Consider the following 20,015-nt stretch of genomic DNA (forward strand, 5'->3'; position numbering starts at 1 on the left):
AAATCTGAATACCTGGAAGGATGTTGCCAGAATCCATTTGCCGCCAAAACAAAAGCTGTTTGTGAGAACACAGATTTAATGGAAGTATCCTCCTCAATCAGAAGTTTTATTTCATGAAAAATGAAAGAAAGAGCTCCTTGATGTGAAAGAAATTCTGGCATACGACTGAGTACATAGTCTTTGTAGAATTCAGCCTTTGTAGGTTCCCTGATCCCTAAATAACTTCTTAGAATGGTTTTCTCCTTTTCTGATTCAGTACGAACAAAGCTTTCATCCAAAAAATCCTCACTTACACCTTCTGGCTTGAGCCATTTAGTAGGTTCACTCAAACATACAAGTTTTCTACTTCTACATGACTCAAACACCGGGAGATGCTTGATTGCATTTATGTGTCTATGCTCCATCCGATTGGAACAGAACCACTTCGACTGGAGAATGAAACTCCGAAGTTCATGCATCTCTCCCTCTGATGCATCTGAGAAAAGCCCCATGATATGTTGTGGCTCAACAGAAACAGTTAGGACAGCATTTAAGATGCCAGTTGCAGTAGAGTCCTGCACAAAAAATTTCAACTGTGGATGATCTATGGGAACATCAGAGCTCAGGAAGAGACATCCTAGTTTCTGCAACAGCGAAGACATGTTCTCACTCCATCCGTCATCTTTAATCACATTTGAGTCCTGGACAATCTGCATGAGGCAATTATGCCTTACTGGCAAAATAGGCCACTTAGAGAACACTGAGAGGTCATCACAAGATGAGTTCAAATAGTTCCAGAACAGTCCCATCCACTCTAAACTTGGTTGACCTTGGTAACCTGGGGTCCAAGATACCAGTTTAGCATGCTGCCACTCTGTCGGCATAAACCTGGGAAAAAGCTCCTCAAGAAGATGGCATGTCAGTAAGGAAATATTACAACCTCCATGTTCCGCTACCTCATAGAGCTTCCTATGAACTGCATCTGGAATGCTGCAATCTACAAGAAGTTGAGGAACTGTGTCCTTAAGAAGACCATATTCATCTTTAGAAGTAACAAATACTCTTTCCCCCTCTCCCCTCTTGCTGAACATTGTAAATAAACCATTGGAAAGAGGAACCAAAGGTAAACCATGCAGATTATCAGAACGATTAGGTACAGTCATGTCACTTAAGCAGTATTCCAGCATCAATATCATTGCATCCCTGTTCTTAAATTCACGTTTCCGTCGAATCAATAAGGTCCTTAGAAGTTGAGGTGTCAAATAATGAAGTGATGGGCAAACTTCCATAAACATCTCCACCACTGGCTTAGAAACGGTAACAATAGGCAAACCTGCATCTGATAATGCTTCCACAAGCTCATTTTCCTTTAGAAAAGTAAAATCAGGGAAAATGGCTTGTTTAGTTGAGATCCAAAGGCCTCCCCTAGCTTTTGTGTGTAAGACATGAAGACCAAGATCAGCAATACACGAATAGATTTTCCGCACCATTGATCCCCATGGTTCTTGTATGGCTTTTGTAGGCCAAAATGAAAAGAATAGATCAGATGGACCAACCTCTATTGCAATTTTTTCAAGCAAGTGGCCATAAGCAGGAGCAACAACATCTTCAAGAAGGTAGATATTCCAATCTGAGCGTACTTTTCCACCCCCTGCCATGTCATTGCCAAACCAAATATCCCTGCGGTTTGATGACAACTCAAAATATGCATTAATATGTGCTGGTAGACCAGTGACAATTGGCAGTGGTAAAAAGCAGAAGGCTCGACCCTCAAACTCCTTTCTGACTTGTCTGGAATCCAGAGGAACATGAAAGATATCAGGAATACTGTCACTTGGTTGTCCTTCAATCATCTGTCTATTTCCCAATTGCATTATGTCTTTCAAATTAACAGAATGCAAATATGCAGCAACACATGCCCAGGGAATAAAATTCCGAGACCTGTTCTCCAAGGCTAAAGATTTGTTCTTAGCACGTCCACCTCCTAAACATTCACTGGTTATCCACAAGTGTGACTTGTCACCAGAGGGAGTCTTCTCAGTTACCACAATTTTTACACAATCCCATGGCAAGTCATTATCTATCGTTTTACTCAATTTATTAAGGAACTGGTCCTTATCCATTCCACACTGTCGGTTTCCATGAATAAAGCTAAGCAGAGGATGCATTGGAATAGATGCAGTTTCAGGCTCCCTGATATGATTCTTATCAACACGGTGGAGAAGGTGCATTTCATTACCAACTCCATCCTTCACAAAAATTGAGATGGTTTTCACATTGCGAAGGAAAAGAAGGGCTTGTGATACAACTTCAGAAAACGAAGAGAAGAGTGATAAAACATCTTCTAATGCATATTTTTCTTTCTTTATTTGGCTTCTGGAAGCTGTACCTTCACTTCTGAGGGGAAAACGGAAGAGGGTTCCAGGAAATGGATGCTGAAGGTCACAACCAAAATGCAAGAATGGAGAAAACTGATCAGGAAATTGTTCCAATATACTTCTACCAACAAATCTGATTCGCAGACCAGGGTGGGATGGAGAGATGCCAGGCAAGTAACAGGCATGAGGATCAAACATTACAATGTTCTCCCCAGAAACAAATGTTGGGATATCTGTAAAATGATAAACACTGTTAAAGCCAAGCCCAAACCTTCCAATTGCAAAGGGCTTCTCAAGTTTACTATCTTGTCCAATACGTGAGATTGCATAAAGATCTTGTGCACTAAAAATAGAATTATTGAAACAGTAGAGAGCAGGGCCCTGCCAATCTGCCATTTCAGGAGAAAGAACAGATGAAGTCCCATACTGAGTTTTATCCAAGAGAAAAGTGACTTCAGAAGCACCTGCATCTTCTGCATTTTGTACTAGTTCGAAAAGAATACCAGGTCCATCTGCATACATCTCAACTATATGTTTAAGCCTGGTTGTCAAGGCTTCATGCTGTCCAAAAGCCTCAGCAGCCCCTGATAAACTCAAATTCATTGAGTCAGCACTCTCAGCAAGTAATATCCTACGAAGTGAGCATACACCCAGTTTCTCTGCCACATCATTTGAAATGTTACCATGCACAAATTTTTGAGCAGTTCTCTTTACATTAAAAGTCACTGTAGAGGCATTCCCAAATTCATTTTCAGGCCCTCCAGAGCCAAGCAACCATGGAGCATCATTGTAAACTAGGTCAGTGGCAGAAAACAATCTGGATGACACATCTGGTAGATAGATCTCATTGTGCTTATCCTGAAAATGAGCTTCAGCCAGATGCTGCACAATCAGTACTGCTGCCCTGAGTTCATGTGCATCCAGAGGATTACAACCTTTTCTTGCAGCCATTCTACATAGAATACCAGCATAATCTTCAGGTTTCAAGAACTCTCGTATGCCAAGCTCCAAAAATAATTCCCTGAAAACTGCTAAATCAACAGGAATAACCCGTATATAAGGAGCCAGATGAAGAGGACCATTAAGTACAACCTCATCCAAGGTTGCAAACCCGTCTCCCACCCAAATCCAACGGCACCCTTCTAGAATAGCTTTTACAATATCCATTTCATCAGAGCCAATCATGCTTGTCAATATAGAGTATATCTTTGGCATTGCTAGAGCCAATTCTTGCCGAAGAACCTTATCTTGAACAAGCTCATTATTTTTCCCTAGCTCGAGTAGTTGGGCAGAAAGAATACTTCCACCGGGTGTAGTAGACCATCCCAGGCTAGAAGACAATGCTGTTGAGGAACATTCACCATCAAGTATACGCAGGCTAGCTGAAACAAGCCACATATCTGCTGGTAGTCTGACCAGCTTTGGAGGAGCAACCATTGATGAAATGGAAGGCCATGGTAAAGATGGATATGGAGCAGCAACCAGGACTGGGCACCAGCAGATCATTCTGAGATCATTCCAGAATTTTTCTAGATCAATTTCAGAATTTCGGGGCTTAAAAGAAGTTGCAACTTGTGAGAACAATCTGTTCATTCTCCTCTTACCATCATTTAGCAGATTGAAAGACCACTTTACTGCATTTACTTCTAGGTAGGAAAGAAGCGCCTTTCCTTTTACATGTGCCTTCTGTTGATCTTTGTGCATCATTAGCTCAATTTGACGAGCGCTTTGTATAATTGTCTCAGGAGAGACAAATGTCCTAAGGCCCAAACCTATTAACATGTCCAACGCACCAGATTCTTGGAACAAACCATAAGGGTAACTGTCAGAATCTTCTAGAAGTGCATATAATTCTTCATTACGAGGATCATATAAAGCGCCAGGACATTTTGGAATACCACTAAGGGTTGGGACAAATTCCAACTTTCTCAATGAATCTCTCAAAGATGTTTCCTCTGCACATAATTGAGGTAGGTCCTGTAGAATAGAAAGCATAACTCTGTCACGAACCTCTGGTTGCAACTCACAAATTCTGTTTAACACCTGCTGTTTGTAGAAACGTGCCTTACCCATCTGCTCAATTCCATAATATCCTAATAGAATCTTCTCTTCAGTATCAGATAAGCTGCAAATGAACTCTTCTCCAAGCAAATACTTGGGAATATCTGAAGGTGGTAAATACTTTATAGGATTTTCTAGGTCAGAAAAATGGAAAGTTTGAATCGATTCACCATCATGAACTTTATAAATAGGCAACATCTTGCACTTCTGTATGTGCAACTCCAATATACAGTCTCCAATATACCACTTAGGGTCAAGAAGAAAATGGCGAAGCTCATCCTTCTCATCCACTCCAAGATTATCATTAAACAGATGCTTTAGGTCCTCATTTGAGGAAACAACATCAAAAATGGCTTCCAAAACACCTGCACCATCAGCACCATGGACATAATGGGACAACTCCTGATGTTCAACTCCATAATTAGGGCTCAATATCCTGCACCCAATCTTAGCAAGGAGAATCCTCATCTTACCAGGCAATTTTTCTGCATCAATCAATTTTAAGTGTCTTAAGGCTCTATATAGATGCCCTGAGGTGGATGGAAAGATAGGCCAATCACAAAACAGGGACAAATTCTCACACTGATCGCGAAGATACTGCCAGAAAAGCAGAAACCATGATGAAGATGGATGGATGGGGCTAGATTCTGGGTTCCAAAGAACCCTGTTCTTATATTTCCACTCGGAAGGGAAAAATTTAGGGAATAACTGAAGGAAATATTTATCATTGAAAGTCACAATATTGGAATTTGACGATTTTGCAATAGCTGAAATTCTGGTTAGTATGTCAGGAGGAATATTTCGATCAATTACTCTATCAGGGATCTGGTAAAGCAGCATGTATTCCAACTCACTGCAGATAAAGTAAGGAAACCCTTTGGAGGCTTCAGAAAATGATGCAAATTCACCACTAGCTAAAGGAATCAAACGCAGTTCACTTGCATCTCTACCAACATCTTCATCAATCAGATCTTCAAGGCAATATTCCAATAATACTAATCTGTAGAACTTGCTCAACGATATCAGCGTTTTGCATTCCCTGAGAAAACATCGTACTGTTGAAGGAGTAATTACTCTTTGAATAAAACTTGAAGAATATCTGAGGAGCATGTCAGAAAGGAAATTGGGAAGACAAACAATGGACATCCCTACCAGCAGAAGTGCCTCACCAAGTTCCTTACTTCTAGTGAACAACTCATCATGAATAAAAGCTTCAGCTGGTGATACCCATTTCCCTCCTCCGACATCTGAATACAGGACTGGACTATTACCAACATTTCTGTAAATACACTCCACCAAAAAGTTCCACGGCTCTTCAAAAGAACCACTGGGCCATAGATTATAGTATAACTTCTCTGGACCTAGTAAACTTCGTACACCCAGCAGTAACCTTGTAAAAGCAGGGGATACAACATCTTCTAGTAGAAGCATATTCCAGTCGGAGCGAAGTTTTCCACCCCTGTCCATATCATCACCATACCAAATGCTGCGGCGGTTTGAAGAAACCTCAAAGTAACCATTGATTTGCACAGCCATTCCAGTTCTTACTGGCAGAGGAAGAAAACAGAATGCTCGGCCATGCTTAAGAACATTATCCTGTTCAAAGTCACATTAATAATAAAAACTATTATGATATTAATGCATGATATATGAAAAATGAAATATTAAACTCTTTTAACAAAAAGAAATTGGTTAGTAAGAAATGAACTTAGAACAAATATCAGATAAAACAATATTATAGCTATTTCGACCAACAAGAAGAAGAAAATTCCACAAGTACGTTACCAGTCAATGTGAATCAGGGGAATAGAAACCAGAGGTTTATAAGAAAGGAGTTTCCAAAATCAAAACAATCCCAAATACCAAGGATATATCCCTTAAATATCTTCAAAGTTTCACCAATATCATAAATACCATTTATAATTTTGGCTTGGCTCTTTAATCAGATTCCAATTTTCTGGAAAACTGTGTTAATATTGATGTTTTCACAGGAACACTTCCGAAAGGTAAAATCTCAATAGATTCTTCTTTTGTTATATCTGTACTTCATTGGCTGTACTGGAAAAACAAACAACTCCAATTTGATGCATTGAACCAAATAGAACTCTATCTCCAGTTTGATCCAGAATTTCAGCATAGACTACATCATTTAGCCCCCCCCCCCCCCAAAGTGTTAAGGCATATTTTTCTTTTCTTTTCTTTTCATTTTCGATAAATAATTTCAATTTTATTAGAGAAATCAAAATGTAATACAAGCATCGCAAGAGAGGTGTGATTTTTCACCTCTCATAATAGAAACAACACATTAGGAATTAAAACTGAGCCAATAATAACTACTACCTGCTTAGCTAGAGCATCAGCCAACTCATTAGCCAACCTTCTCTCTCAACGAATATTCATTGTCAAACCAATGGTTGACCATGTAAGCTTCTTAGTTTCATCTCTATACACCCAGCAGCAGTCTCCAGCCTTTGCAACCACTCCACCACTACCTTGGAGTCAAGTCTCCTACAATCAACTTGTTCAACTTTAATTCTCTAGCTATCTATAGTGCTTGAATTAATGCCAAGCATTCAGCCCTAATTGAGTCCCCCACACTTATGGAGAGCCATTAGCCTCCAACAGAGATAATTTCAACAAATGTGACTCCCTAAACAGCAGAGGTATGAAGAAAATTGCCAATGGAAATCCCAATCCTTGGTAATGTATAGCCTAAATTTACAGCATACATAGATGCACTGATGCAGGTGAGGTCCAAGACCTTCTCCTGTAACGGTGTTGAAGATTCCCAATAATCCCAAAGAAAGTGCCTGCCTAATCCAACAAAATCCCCCTAAATGTGGTGCAACCCACCAAGCATCAAAGTAATGGGGCCCCAACAATGCCATGTAATTCACATAATGCTTGGAGATCATAGGGGCACAAATTGCACCAAAAGTCCACCAAGCCAAACCATTGGTAAAACTGAAACACCAAAGAGAACCACAACCCTAAGGTTGTCCGGAAACAGTTTGCTGGAAAAGGAAGCAGCAACTAAAGATATGGCACCCAAATCACTTGAATCCAGTTCACCTAAGTCAGATCGCTGGGAAAGGTTACGGCATTTGCCATTACAGCATCCATCTCGCCTGAATCCCAAATGACCAGCTAGAACACCTGAAACCAGTTCACTGGAAAGGTCACTACCAGTTCACCTGACTCCATGGGCTCTCACAAACAGTCTTGAATCGCCACCCAAAAAGTCCAAAAATAGGCCAGACATAGCCTCAGAGGTTGATGCCTCACAATCTAAATGTCCTGGCACCTAACTTCATGCCTCTTCTATTTTAGACATTACCATAAAAACAATAACTCTTATCATATTGGTCTGCAACCCCCAAGACTGGTATTGAAAGAAAGGCAGTGTGTGTTTGCTTCTCTGGCTCATAGGAGTTGGTAAGTTCTTTGGCTAGTTGTAGTGGAGACTTGGGATGAAATCCCATTACCACCACAGTTGCAGGGGTTATGGTTATGAGGGACTGGCTACCCCTGTTGTGTATCGGAATCTGACAACAGTACAAGGTTTGAAACTCAACAGGCCCTGAAAAAACAAGATGTAAGGACTGAGCTGTTTATTATTTTGTATAAATAATAGGATAATTGTTGAAAAAAGAAAAAAACTAAATGTGGATGCACAAATCATGCAAACAGCACTTAGAAAACATATCAAATATTAAGGTTCCCTAGTCACATATTACAAATGTGACAGAGAAGATTACCCTTAAGTGTCATGTCTGTTTTGATGTCTACACATGCCTTATATGGATACAGCACCCATTTTGAAGAGTCCATGTAACATTAATTGAGGGTGTAGTAGTTCGGCAATGCAGTGCACTTCAGATGGTTCGAAGCCTCCTTATAGGGAAAGAACCACTAGAGACATGCAGTGCAATCAGTTTCCTAAGGCAGTGTTTCGTTGCAGTGCAAATTTATTTGCATTGATGCAAAACTATGGTAGTGCAAATGACTTGGGTCGAAATTCTGATTTATATTTGTTTCAAATTTTGCCTTAGTTGGTTTGATTACAGTACAAATGAAGTAAAATAAGACCTCAAGCAAAATAAAGTCAAACCCATAACAAAATTAAACCAGAATTTGCATGCTTTTCATTTGCACTCCCATGCATTTGTACAAGTGCAAATATAATTGCACTGCAACCAAACACAACCTAATAAAAAGGAAACTGAATTGGTTGTGGATGAGTTTAAATAAGAACTACAGAGGGATAAAAAGGAATTTATAAACTAGCAAAGATGAGAGAAAGGAAAGGCGAAGATCTAAACCAATATTAAGTGCATTGAATGAGAAGATCAAAAAGTCGTGGTAAAGATGAGGAAATCAAGGAAAGATAAAAAACTATTTAAAAAAATTACTAAATGAACGTGTAGAGGGAACTAGCAAAAGAGAGATTAGTCATACTAATAATATTGGAAATAACATGTACCTTCATAAAATTAGAATAGTTGAAGTCAAAGAGGCACCAAATAAGATGAAGAAGGGAAAGCCGTTAGGACCAAATAGTACTCTAATAGAAGTGTGGAAAGGTATGGGGGAGGTAGGCTTATTATGGCTAAGCCATTTAATAAGACAATGAAAGAAAAGAAGATGACTGATGAATGGAGAAATAGCAATATGATGCCCATATTTAAGAACAAAGGTGACATACAAAGTTGTAATAACTATTATAATCCAATATGTCTTAGAATTCTGTTAGGATAGTGACTGTAGAAATAAGAGAAGGATGAGAAGAATAAGAAGAAGAGAAGGAAATAGAGAAGGAGAGAAGTCTGGTTTGAACAAGAGAGAAAATCAGTCTCTCTCTATTCGTTCAGATCTATTTATATGTTTCTATTAAATCATAAAAGTACATCTTTGCCCCTACTTAAGTGAAGGTCACAAGAACTAATAGAACATTACACATCAGCAACTTAAACATAACCCTAATAACTAAAATACCCCTACACAGTCGACATTAACACTCCCCCTCAAGCTGGTGAGTATATATCATATAGTCCCAGCTTGTTACATATGTAGTTCACTCTTCCCCAACTCAACCCTTTAATAAACAAATCTGCCCATTGGTTTCCTGTGTTAACATATGCAGTATCTATCACTCCACTCAGCACCTTCTCTCTCACGAAGTGACAGTCAACCTCTATATGCTTGGTTCTTTCATGAAACACCGGATTAGAAGAGATATGGACTGCAGCCTGATTGTCACAGTAGAATTTCATTGGAGTGTCAATAGTGTATCCCATCTCCTGTAGAAGATTTCTCAACCACACTAATTCACAAGTAGTATGTGCCATAGCTCTATATTCTGCCTTTGCACTACTTCTTACCACAACTGTCTATTTCTTACTTTTCCATGTCACCAGGTTACCCCCAAGGAAAGTACAATAGCCTGTAGTGGGTCTCATATCAGATATAGAGCCAGCCCAATCAGCATCAGTATATCCCTCTATTTAAAGTTTTCCTCCACTTCTATATATCAAGCCGCGACCAGGAGCCCCCTTTAAATACCTCACAATCCTTAGAACTGCATCCCAATGCGGAACCCAAGGTTTCTGCATGAACTGACTTACCACACTAACCGCAAAGGAAATATCTAGTCGAGTAATGGTTAGGTAGTTTAGTTTACCTACCAGCCGCCGGTACCTTCTAGGATCTCCAAACTCTTCACCCATATCACTACTCAGCTTAGTATTTGCTTCCATAGGTGTTTCAGTTGGTTTGACACCTAACAATCCTGTTTCTTCCAACAAATCAAGAACATATTTCCTTTGACACAAATTAATACCATGCTTAGACCTTGCTACTTCTATCCCCAAGAAATACTTTAGTTTACCAAAGTCCTTTGTCTGAAAGTGTTCTTGTAGAAAGATCTTCAACCTATCAATTCCCACTTTATCATTCTCAGTAATAACAATATCATCTACATATACCACCAATAGGATCTTTCTAGCCTAAGAGTCATGACTGAAGACTGAGTGGTCAACCTGGCACTGTTTCACACCAAACTTCTTTACCACCTCACTGAACCTACCAAATCATGCACAAGGAGACTGTTTATGTCCATAAATGGCCTTCTTTAGTCGACACACCTTAGCATCCTCCCCCTGAGCAACTAACCCCGGTGGTTGCCCCATATAGACCTCCTCAAGTAGATCACCATGTAGGAAAGCATTCTTGGTTTCAAGCTGAAAAAGAGGCCAATCATACATAGCAGCTAGGGATATCACAACACGAGTGAAACCAATCTTAGCAACTGGGGAGAAGGTCTCCGTATAGTCAATACCATATGTTTGGGAGTACCCTTTGGCAACCAATCTAGCTTTCAAACGCTCTACACTACCATCAGGTAAGTACTTAACAGTGTATACCCACTTACAACTAACAGCCTGCTTACCAGGAGGAAGTGTGGTGAGGTCCCATGTATGATTATGAGATAGAGCTGAGAGTTCTTCCATTGCATGGCGCCACCCTAGAGAGGCAAGAGCTTCTTGGACACCCGTAGGGACAACGACAGAGGATAACAAGGACATAAACTGGTGATGGGAAGCAAAAAGGTGAGTGAGAGAAACATAATTAGAAATAGGATGAAGGGTGCAACTGCGCTTACCTTTCCCCAAGGCAATGGGAAGATCAAGTTCAAAAACCAGGGTCGGGGCTGGTGTGGGAACAACTGCCAGATCTATCGACAAGGATGGAGCTGGAGGAGGAGTCGGTACATGTTGGCGATGTGTATACACTTGACGAATAGGTGCTCGTTCAACAGGTGGTGACACCAGAGGCAAAGATTTGGTCACAGCTGGAACAAGTGGAATGGGATCCGCAACTGGAAGTGGAAGGGGAGGAGGTGGTGAGGAGGAAGAAACATCACCTGACCCCGAGAAAAACGGAGTGGACTCAAAGAAAGTAACATCAGCACACACAAAGAAACGTTGAGAACTAGGATTATAACACTTATACCCTTTTTGGGTCCGGGAATAGCCAAGAAAGATGCACTTAATGGATCGTGCATCTAACTTGTCCCTTCCCGGTCCCAGATTATGAACAAAACAGACACACCCAAAAACCTGAGGAGAAAGGGGAAATGAAGACAAGGTAGGAAACAAAGTGGTGAAGGGAGATTGACCATCAAGGATAGACGTGAGCATCCAATTAATCAGGAAGCAAGAAGTACAGCATCACTCCAAAAAGGTTTGGGTACATTCATATGGTGCATGAGAGATCGAGCAGTTTCCAAAAGATGACGATTCTTTCTCTCAGCCACCCCATTTTGTTGTGGGGTGTAGGTACATGAAGTCTGATGGATAATGCCATGTTGTTCCAAATATTCTTGAAATAGTGTAGAAAAATATTCACAGCCATTATCGAAACGAAGAACTTTAATGTGGACACCAAATTGGTTGCGAATTTCAGCATAAAATTTTTGAAAAAATGGTAAACAATTCACTCCTTTCTTTCTTTAAATAAAGCAACGTCATCCTTGAATAATTATCAACAAAAATAACAAAGTATCTATAACCATTGTATGACATTACTTTATTAGGACCCCAAACATCTGAATGAACTAAAGAAAAAGGATTCAACATACGCTTATCAACCCTAGGACTAAAGGTAACACGATAATGTTTTCCCAGTTGACATGACTCACGATCCAAAACAGAAAGATGACTCAACGAAGGAACAAGAGACTTCAAAACTTTCAGCGACGGATGACCAAACCGACAGTGCCACTGGAGAGGAGAAAGGGATGTCTGGAGAGCTATTGACGTACTTCCACCACCATCAAGGTAATACGATCCACCAGCTTCATGCCCTCCACCAATCTTCATCCCCGTCTTGAGATCCTGAAGAACACATGAAGAAGGGTAAAAAGTGACAGAGCAATTAAGAGACTTGGTCAACTTACTAACAGACATAAGGTTAAAAGGAAATTTGGGGGCATACAAAACTGAGGATAAAGATAAAGGGTCCATGTTAACATTACCAACACCACAAATGGAGGATGTGAAACCATTAGCAAGGGTAACAAATTGTGATGTTGGGCAGTGGGAGAGGGAAGAAAACACACCTGGAGTTCCAGTCATGTGATCGGAGGCTCCAGAGTCAATAATCCAGGGATTGCGTGTGGATACCAGACAAGCCATACCTGAGTGTGCAAGAGTGGTTGTATTCTGTTGAGATGTGGTCTAAACAAACCTCTCATACTCATCACAGGGAACATTCATCATTTCCTTCCCGGGAACATCTGTGGAAGTAGTGGGCATCTGATCAACTGAATGGCTCTCCTATCTAAGGCTGCTATCACTGGTCATGGCATGATTGGCCCAAGTTGAAGGTGGACCATGCAAATCATAGCAATAATTGATGGTATGTCTATCCATACCACAGTGTATACATCTTCTCGGACCTTAACTACGTCATCTGCCACGAACTCCCCCTGAATCTCAACCTCCATTACGATCACCACCACGGTTATACATAGATCCACCACCACCACTACGGCCATATACCGGTCCACTGCTACCACTGCAGCCAGATTGAGCTCCACCTCTAACACCACGGCCCCTTGATACTACAAAGGTTGATCTATCGAAAACACTAGAATTCTCTGTAGAGCCAATAGATATCCTCCTAAGTCAAGCAAACACCTCTTCTAAGGAAGGGAGAGCTAATCCTCCTAGTATCTGTGCCTGCACTGGTTCATATTCAGATTTTAGCCCCACCAATAATCCAGTCACATCTAGTTGTTCTCTCTGTTGTTGCTAAATTTTAACATCAGAGGTGAGGGGTGATACACATTCAACTCATTACGAAGGTTTCTCATGCAAGCATAGTATTCCTCAAGACTCTAATTACCCTGTTGCAAATTAAAGTACTCCTGATACAGCTAATATACTCTAGTTGTGTTGTCTTGACCCGAATACAACTTCTTAGCATGATCCCACACTTCCTTGGCAGTATCAAGAAACATGAAATTCATACTAATCTTGGGTTCCATACTGTTCCATAACCATGTAATAATATGTACATCTTCTTGTTCCCAGTCACCATACTCATGAGAATCAGTAGAGTGTTTTTCCTCCCTTATGTGTTTCACTTTCTTCTTTGCTTTAAGAAAGACTTCTACAGATTTCGCCCAAGGTACATAATTTTCTCCATTCAACTTGATAGAGGTCATCTAAACATTCAGGTAGTCAGTAGGAACCATCACACTAGTTTTACTGTCACTGTTGTCTCCCATTGCTGAATTCTGCCGACTGCACACTAAACCACATTGTTCTCAGCACCAGTTATTGCTGAATTCTGCACTGTCTACACCACAACCCTACCACATGACTACCTGAAAAACTCACCACACTGCTTGAAGATCACTCCCCCTTCAAACCACACTGAAATCTGCATAAACCCTAACCCACTACAACCTGAATTTCCGCCATACGATCTGAAACATATTCACCATTTCATTCACAATAAAAAACTGCATAAAAACTACTTACCTAATCACCAGAAAATCAAACTATACTCGACACCCACTGCATCACTCGAATCAGTCCTCTTCTCTTCATCGATTAGGGGAGGGCTTCCTACAAACCACAGCAACCACCCACGAACTGCACGACTAGAGGCATAGAAACCTCCAAGGGAAGACGGCGATCACTCCTTTTCAGCCTCTTCCCTTATCTCCAGCTGATGGCGAAGAAAAAAGAAGAAAACCCTAGACTGGATGCGTGAAGACCAGAATTCTGGGCAGATTCGATTTGCTCAACCAGGCTCTGATACCATATTATAATCCAATCTGTCTTAGAATTCTGTTAGGATAGTGATTGTAGAAATAAGAGAAGGATGAGAAAAGAGAAGAAGAAGAAGAAGAAGAAGAAGAAGAAGAAGAAGAAAAGGAAATAGAAAAGGAGAGAAGTCTGGTTCGAACAAGAGAGAAAATCAGTCTCTCCCTACTCGGCCAGATCTATTTATATGTTTCTATTAAATCATAAAAGTACATCTTTGCCCCTACTTAAGTGAGGGACATAAGAACTAATAGAACATTACACATCAACAACTTAAACATAACCATAATGACTAAAATACCCCTACACAGTCGACATTAACAATAACTATCAAGGGATAAAACTCCTGAGCCACACTATGAAAATTTGGGAGAGAATAATTGATAAAAAGTTACAAAATGAAACACATATATCAGAGAACCAATTTGGGTTTTTGCTAGGGAAATCAACCACAGATGCTATCTTTTTTTCGAGACAATTGATGGAAAAGTTCAAAAACAAAATTGATCTCCATATGATGTTCATTGATCTAGGAAAAGCATATGATAGAGTGGGAGAAACATCAAACTTTGCAGCTATGAAGGGTCTTCACCAAGGTTCAGCACTTATCCCTTATTTATTTGCACTGGTCATAAAGGAATTGACTAAACATATTCAGGAGGCATCAACACCTAGTTCTTTCTTCTCTCCTCTCTCTTCTCTCTTCTCTCTTTCAAGATTATTCTTTCAGCTATTGAGAAGGCATCAACACCTGAAGAAACCAATCAATCTATAAGGATTGAGCAAACTGCTCTGAAAAGTTCTCTTAATGATTCTTGGACAACCCTATGTTCCTTTTTCTTTTCTTACAAAGCAAAACCTCTCCACCAAAATGGCAATCAAAAAACCTTAATTTTGAACTCTTGACTTATTTATCTATTTCAATCACCTTTACAGTTCATCCCCATAAGCGATACCATCAAACCATTTTTGAAAATTATTCCTAGTTCTCAAAATATAAGATTTTGAAACCTTCTCTCCATAGAGATTTCTGCTTGTTTCATGAATTTCATCCTTAACCCTAGTATTGCCAAATCATTGCAGCCCTAAAGGTCTGAATAATATAAGCATCTTCAAAATGCTAAATTAAAAACCTAAATAAATCAAGTCCTTTGGGCTTTCACTCAAGCTATACACTAGGCCCTGCCTTAAATATATCAGTCCTCCATTAAATGAAATGGATTGCATTGCCAAGGACAACTGCCTGCTGCAGTTGTAAAATCTCAGTCTGACAAGCAGGAGAGCACAGTTTCAAGGCTGATGCAGCCACTTTGTCAAAAAAAGGGTTGAAGGTTAGGTCCATATGAAAACCACCTCTCCCATGACCCCAGATTGTCTGGACCAACATTGGGTAACGGCCCTTCTATGCCTGCAATTTGCCAGGTCAGAATCAAAAAGTAAACCAATAATTAACACCAATTATTGGTTATTGTTATCTCTGTTTGCTCAGAAGAAGAATCCATTTACCATTTGTTCTACTCATGCAAGTTTGCAATTTTTCTGTAGGAATTCTGTTCGTCCCTATTTGGAGTAAGTTCTTTCCTGCCAAGGTCATTAGCTGAGCTTGGCCAAGGATAAGTGAAAGTAGAAAAGCAAGAATTGTCTGGATCTGTTTTCCTTTTACTGTGTGCTGGGTTATTTGGAACGAGAAAAACAGGAGACTGTACGAATACAAGTCCAAAAACATTGAGGTGCTAGTGGCTTTAGTAGGCCAGGTCATCTTGGATTGGGTTCTGGTACTTCCTGAGTTCAATCAGATTAGAAGATCAGATATTGGGGAGAACTCTTGGACTGTTCTTGAAATTCAGAATTGTATCAATGTGTTTCTTTTGGTCTTTAGTTGTTCTGTTTTGGTGAGGTGCCATCTTGTCACCTATTTTGTAACCTTTTTTTATTATTGGAAAGAGTACAAATACAAATACATACAAAATACAAGGTTTTGCACTCTACATATTTGTATTTGTACTCCTTCTAAATGGAGCCTAATAAAATTTCTTCTCTTACTTTTCAAAAGAAAAAATTAACACCGATTAGGAAAAAGAAATAAAAGATTAAAAGCAATGAGCATCACATTCTTCCTCTACCATGAACAATGCAATCCCAAGAAATGGCAAGAATGCAAATGTAACACAGTTAGAAGGATAGCAAAGTTCATATTCTATGCTAAAAATATATAGAAGGACAAAGAAGTAAAGATCAATAAGCAGAAAGCAAGTTAATAACATGAGACATGCATCATGGAAGACTAGACGTTATCTGGGACACTATTAGTAAGAAGTTCAGCCAATAAAAAATAAAAAAAAAATAGGCAAATGAAGAAATGAAGAATTCCCAGTTACCTTCAGTAAACTGTCCGATATGCAAGCTGCAACTGATGCCCAAGGCAGTAGGTGGATATCATATTCTTTGGCAGCAGAAGCTGCAAAAGCTCCTATTTTACTAGATGCTGGTGCCATTGCCTGCACTATGTGAAAGGTGTCCACTTTCTTCTCCAAACTATTCCCAGCAACTTTCTCACTCAAAAAGTCCAATGAAAAGGAATCCATTTCAATATTTGAGGAGACAATAGAATTAGATAGTCTGAGAAGTGCTTGACGATGCCAAATTGTATCTTCATTGGCTGAATTGACAGAGCAGGAATAAATCTTTTGTGGCTCTAGTGCTCCAGAATCCCATATATACATTTCAACAGATATGACATTTTTAAGAAAAAGTAATGTCAAAACTCCTTCCTCATAAAGCTGGAGAAACATGGAAGAAATGTCATCTTCCAGGTAAGCTTGCCTTGAGAGCTTACTAGTTGCTGCCTGATCTGCATTCCTCAAAGGGAAACGGAATAAAGTTCCATGGAAAGGTCTCTTCATGTCACATCCAAAAGTACAGTATGGAAGGAATTGATCTTTGTAAAGTGACATGGCTGAAGAATTAACATATTCAATGCGTTTTCCAGGATTTGCCACTGAAATATTTGGAAGATATATGCCCTGGGGATCAAATAGTACCACATATTTGCCACTTACAAAAGAGGGCAAATCCGTCAAATGGTACACTGAGTTGAAGCCCACTCTTGAAAAATCAGACCACCAAAGCAAAAGTCAGAAATTCATTTTACTGGTAGAGTTGCAGTGCCAGATTTTGAAAATGAAAAAGAATACAATCAGTACAGAGTACACATACATTGCCAGCAAGCACACTACTCATTTCTAAAACACTTTAATTGAATTTGGTTTTCACAAGAAAAGACCAGCTTCACCTCTCTTTCTTCCTTTTACTTCTTTTATTTCAGGGTTTTTTTTTTCATTTTGGTTGTTACCATTTTACTTTATTGATTATAATAAAAGAATGTGGTGTACAATATGTAAGGGTCTCTTTTCTAAGGCTAGCCTTAGTAACCTTTCCCCCCCTTTTACCATGTAACCTACCTATACATACAATTTTCACTGTTTACCCCCCAAAACAATTGTTCCATTTCTGTCCCTTGCTTAGCAAGTGAATCAACCAAGCAGTTTGCTGATCTAGGTACCCAACTGACAGAAACAACCATTTCCCTTAGGAGTTGGTTGGTTTCTCTTAATAAATTCCTGTACTGCCTGCTTCTTGAGTGTCCTTCAACCAGTCAACAACAGTCTGGGAATCACCCTTATCACTGCATTTCTCATGCTTAGGCTTTTGCTCAGCCTCAATCCTAATACCACAGCTAGCAACTCAGCTTTTATAGAGTCCCCAAAACCAATAAAACCTGAATACATTGCTATCACATTCCCATGGAAATCTGTACACACCACCAATTATGTGGAAATACAGGATTAGCCAAGCTACATCCATCAAAGTTGAGCTTGATGTGGTTAAGTTCATGGGGTGGCTGAATTATTGTGGCTTCAGACTTTGCACAAGGAGCTTGCAATGCAGGTTTCAGGTCAACTCAAGTTATACTATGACAATTGTGCTACAATCAACAGTAGTTAACAACCCAGTCCATCATGGCAAAACAAAAGATATTGAGATTTAGGCACTTTGTGAAAGGATTGTTTCCTGTGATCTTTATGTGCTTTATACATACCTTCAAAAAGACAGCTTATTGACTTGTTTACAAAAGGGCTTTCTAAGAAAAGATTTGTCGGGTTGTTGATTTGTTTTGCAATCTGGGCATAATTGGCATCTATGCTCAGTTTGAGGGGGAATGTTGCAACGATTAAAAGTGCATGGGCTAGGCGGTTTTGTATTTACTCTTTACTTTTTGTTTATTTAGTTATAATGGGCTTAATTTATTGGGGCCTCATATTATCTATTATTTCTTATCGCTGCCTAATTGGGCCAGTTATGTCCGTTGCATTCTAATTAAGCCAACTACTATAAACAGATCCTTTGGCCTTTGCAAACATTGTTGAACACATCCAAAGCTAAAACCACAGGCAGATCTTCCTAAAGAAGTCTTCCATGTCAAAATTGATGGTATCTCCGTTCACAACATTCAAGTACCATATGATTCAGAATCAACCGGCTTTTGTTTTTGGAAGCTGATAACCAAATACTCAATTGCCTTTTGCAAGTCAAATTGCAAAAAAAAAAATCTACCATTACATACCATGCGTGCTAACCATGAATAGCCATGAACAAAGAATAGAACATTCATAATGCCAGTCAAGCCTTGTTCATTCCTTACCGTCACATTCCAAGGAAACAGAACAGGGTGGTAATGTTCATTTTAAAGAATGATGTCTCAAGGCGACATTCTCTGTCAATAACTAATTCCTCCGTTCCTAATGTTAATCCTTAATAATAAACCCATTCACCTACATATAGCTATAATACAAAAAGCAATACAATCAATGTATAACCGAGGGCTTAAATGAATTACCCAAAGCGGCCAGTCTTCCACGCTTGCCCCTGCTTCTTACTATCTCCAATCCGAGAGATACTAACAAAATCATCATCCGTGAACTCCGCATTATTATAGGCCAGCAGCGCCGGACCTTGCCACTCTGCCAATTTACTCGACAACAACGAGCCAACGCCGTGAACCCTGCGGTCCAAGCAGAGGCAAACCTTAGTCGCACCGGCATCATCAGCATTCTGGATCAGCTCCTTCAACACAGTCGTTCCTTCAGGATAATTCACCAAAACCTCCCGAATCCGCCGCGTGAGGTCGACTTTCTGTCCAAAATCCTCCAAAAGGAATGAATCAGTCCCTGAAGACTCCATTGCCGGTCGTAAACAAGAAACTCAGCCGACGAACAATTCTGGAAATCAAGCAAAAGAGGGCCTGATTCTGGCGGGTTCTCATAAATTTCTAACCGACGTTCCTTGTCATCTGAGTCTCGTACCGGATGCCTGGATGGTCCTTCGGTGCCTTTATATGTGACAGATTCCTCAATCGGGACCATCTCCCGCGACCGTGTTGTCCGGGCGATGACTTTTGGCGGGTTGGTGTTGGTCCTTAAAGAACGATTTTCTAACGTGCGCGGGGGCAAGTGCAAGTTGATTGGATATTATTTGTCAGACTTATTACTTAAATATACCTGTGGTTTCACTAACTACTCTAAATATACTCTATGGTTTCTAAAACTACCTTTTTGGCTTTGAGAATGACCCCACTTATGAACTTTGTTAATGAAACTTTTTGGGCAGTGCGTACTTTGTTGTTAACCTTCCAGTTTTGCCCCCATTCTCTTCCCTCTTTCTCTTACCCTGGTCACTGGTCAGCAAGCAGAAGAGTGACCGA

The 20,015-nt window shown here is 39.9% G+C and overlaps 1 protein-coding gene across 1 annotated transcript in view; it reads right to left on the reverse strand.

The window, feature by feature from the left end:
* The window catches only part of LOC148855687 (Zinc finger, C3HC4 type (RING finger) family protein), a 91,574-nt gene extending 71,941 nt beyond the window's left edge, over positions 1 to 19,633 (reverse strand). The window contains exons 1-3 of the mRNA XM_088941507.1: positions 19,152 to 19,633; positions 16,633 to 17,359; positions 13 to 6,014 (exon numbers count right to left, since the gene is read on the reverse strand). Of these exons, the coding sequence (XP_088797633.1) occupies positions 13 to 6,014; positions 16,633 to 17,359; positions 19,152 to 19,495 (7,073 nt within the window). The 5' untranslated portion in view covers positions 19,496 to 19,633. The remainder of the gene's footprint in view (positions 1 to 12; positions 6,015 to 16,632; positions 17,360 to 19,151) is intronic.
* Between the last annotated feature and the right edge of the window lie 382 nt (positions 19,634 to 20,015).

The sequence above is a fragment of the Nelumbo lutea genome, chromosome 4 (assembly GCF_056320005.1).
Source record: "Nelumbo lutea isolate HS-2025 chromosome 4, American lotus-T2T, whole genome shotgun sequence".
Lineage (NCBI taxonomy): Eukaryota > Viridiplantae > Streptophyta > Magnoliopsida > Proteales > Nelumbonaceae > Nelumbo > Nelumbo lutea.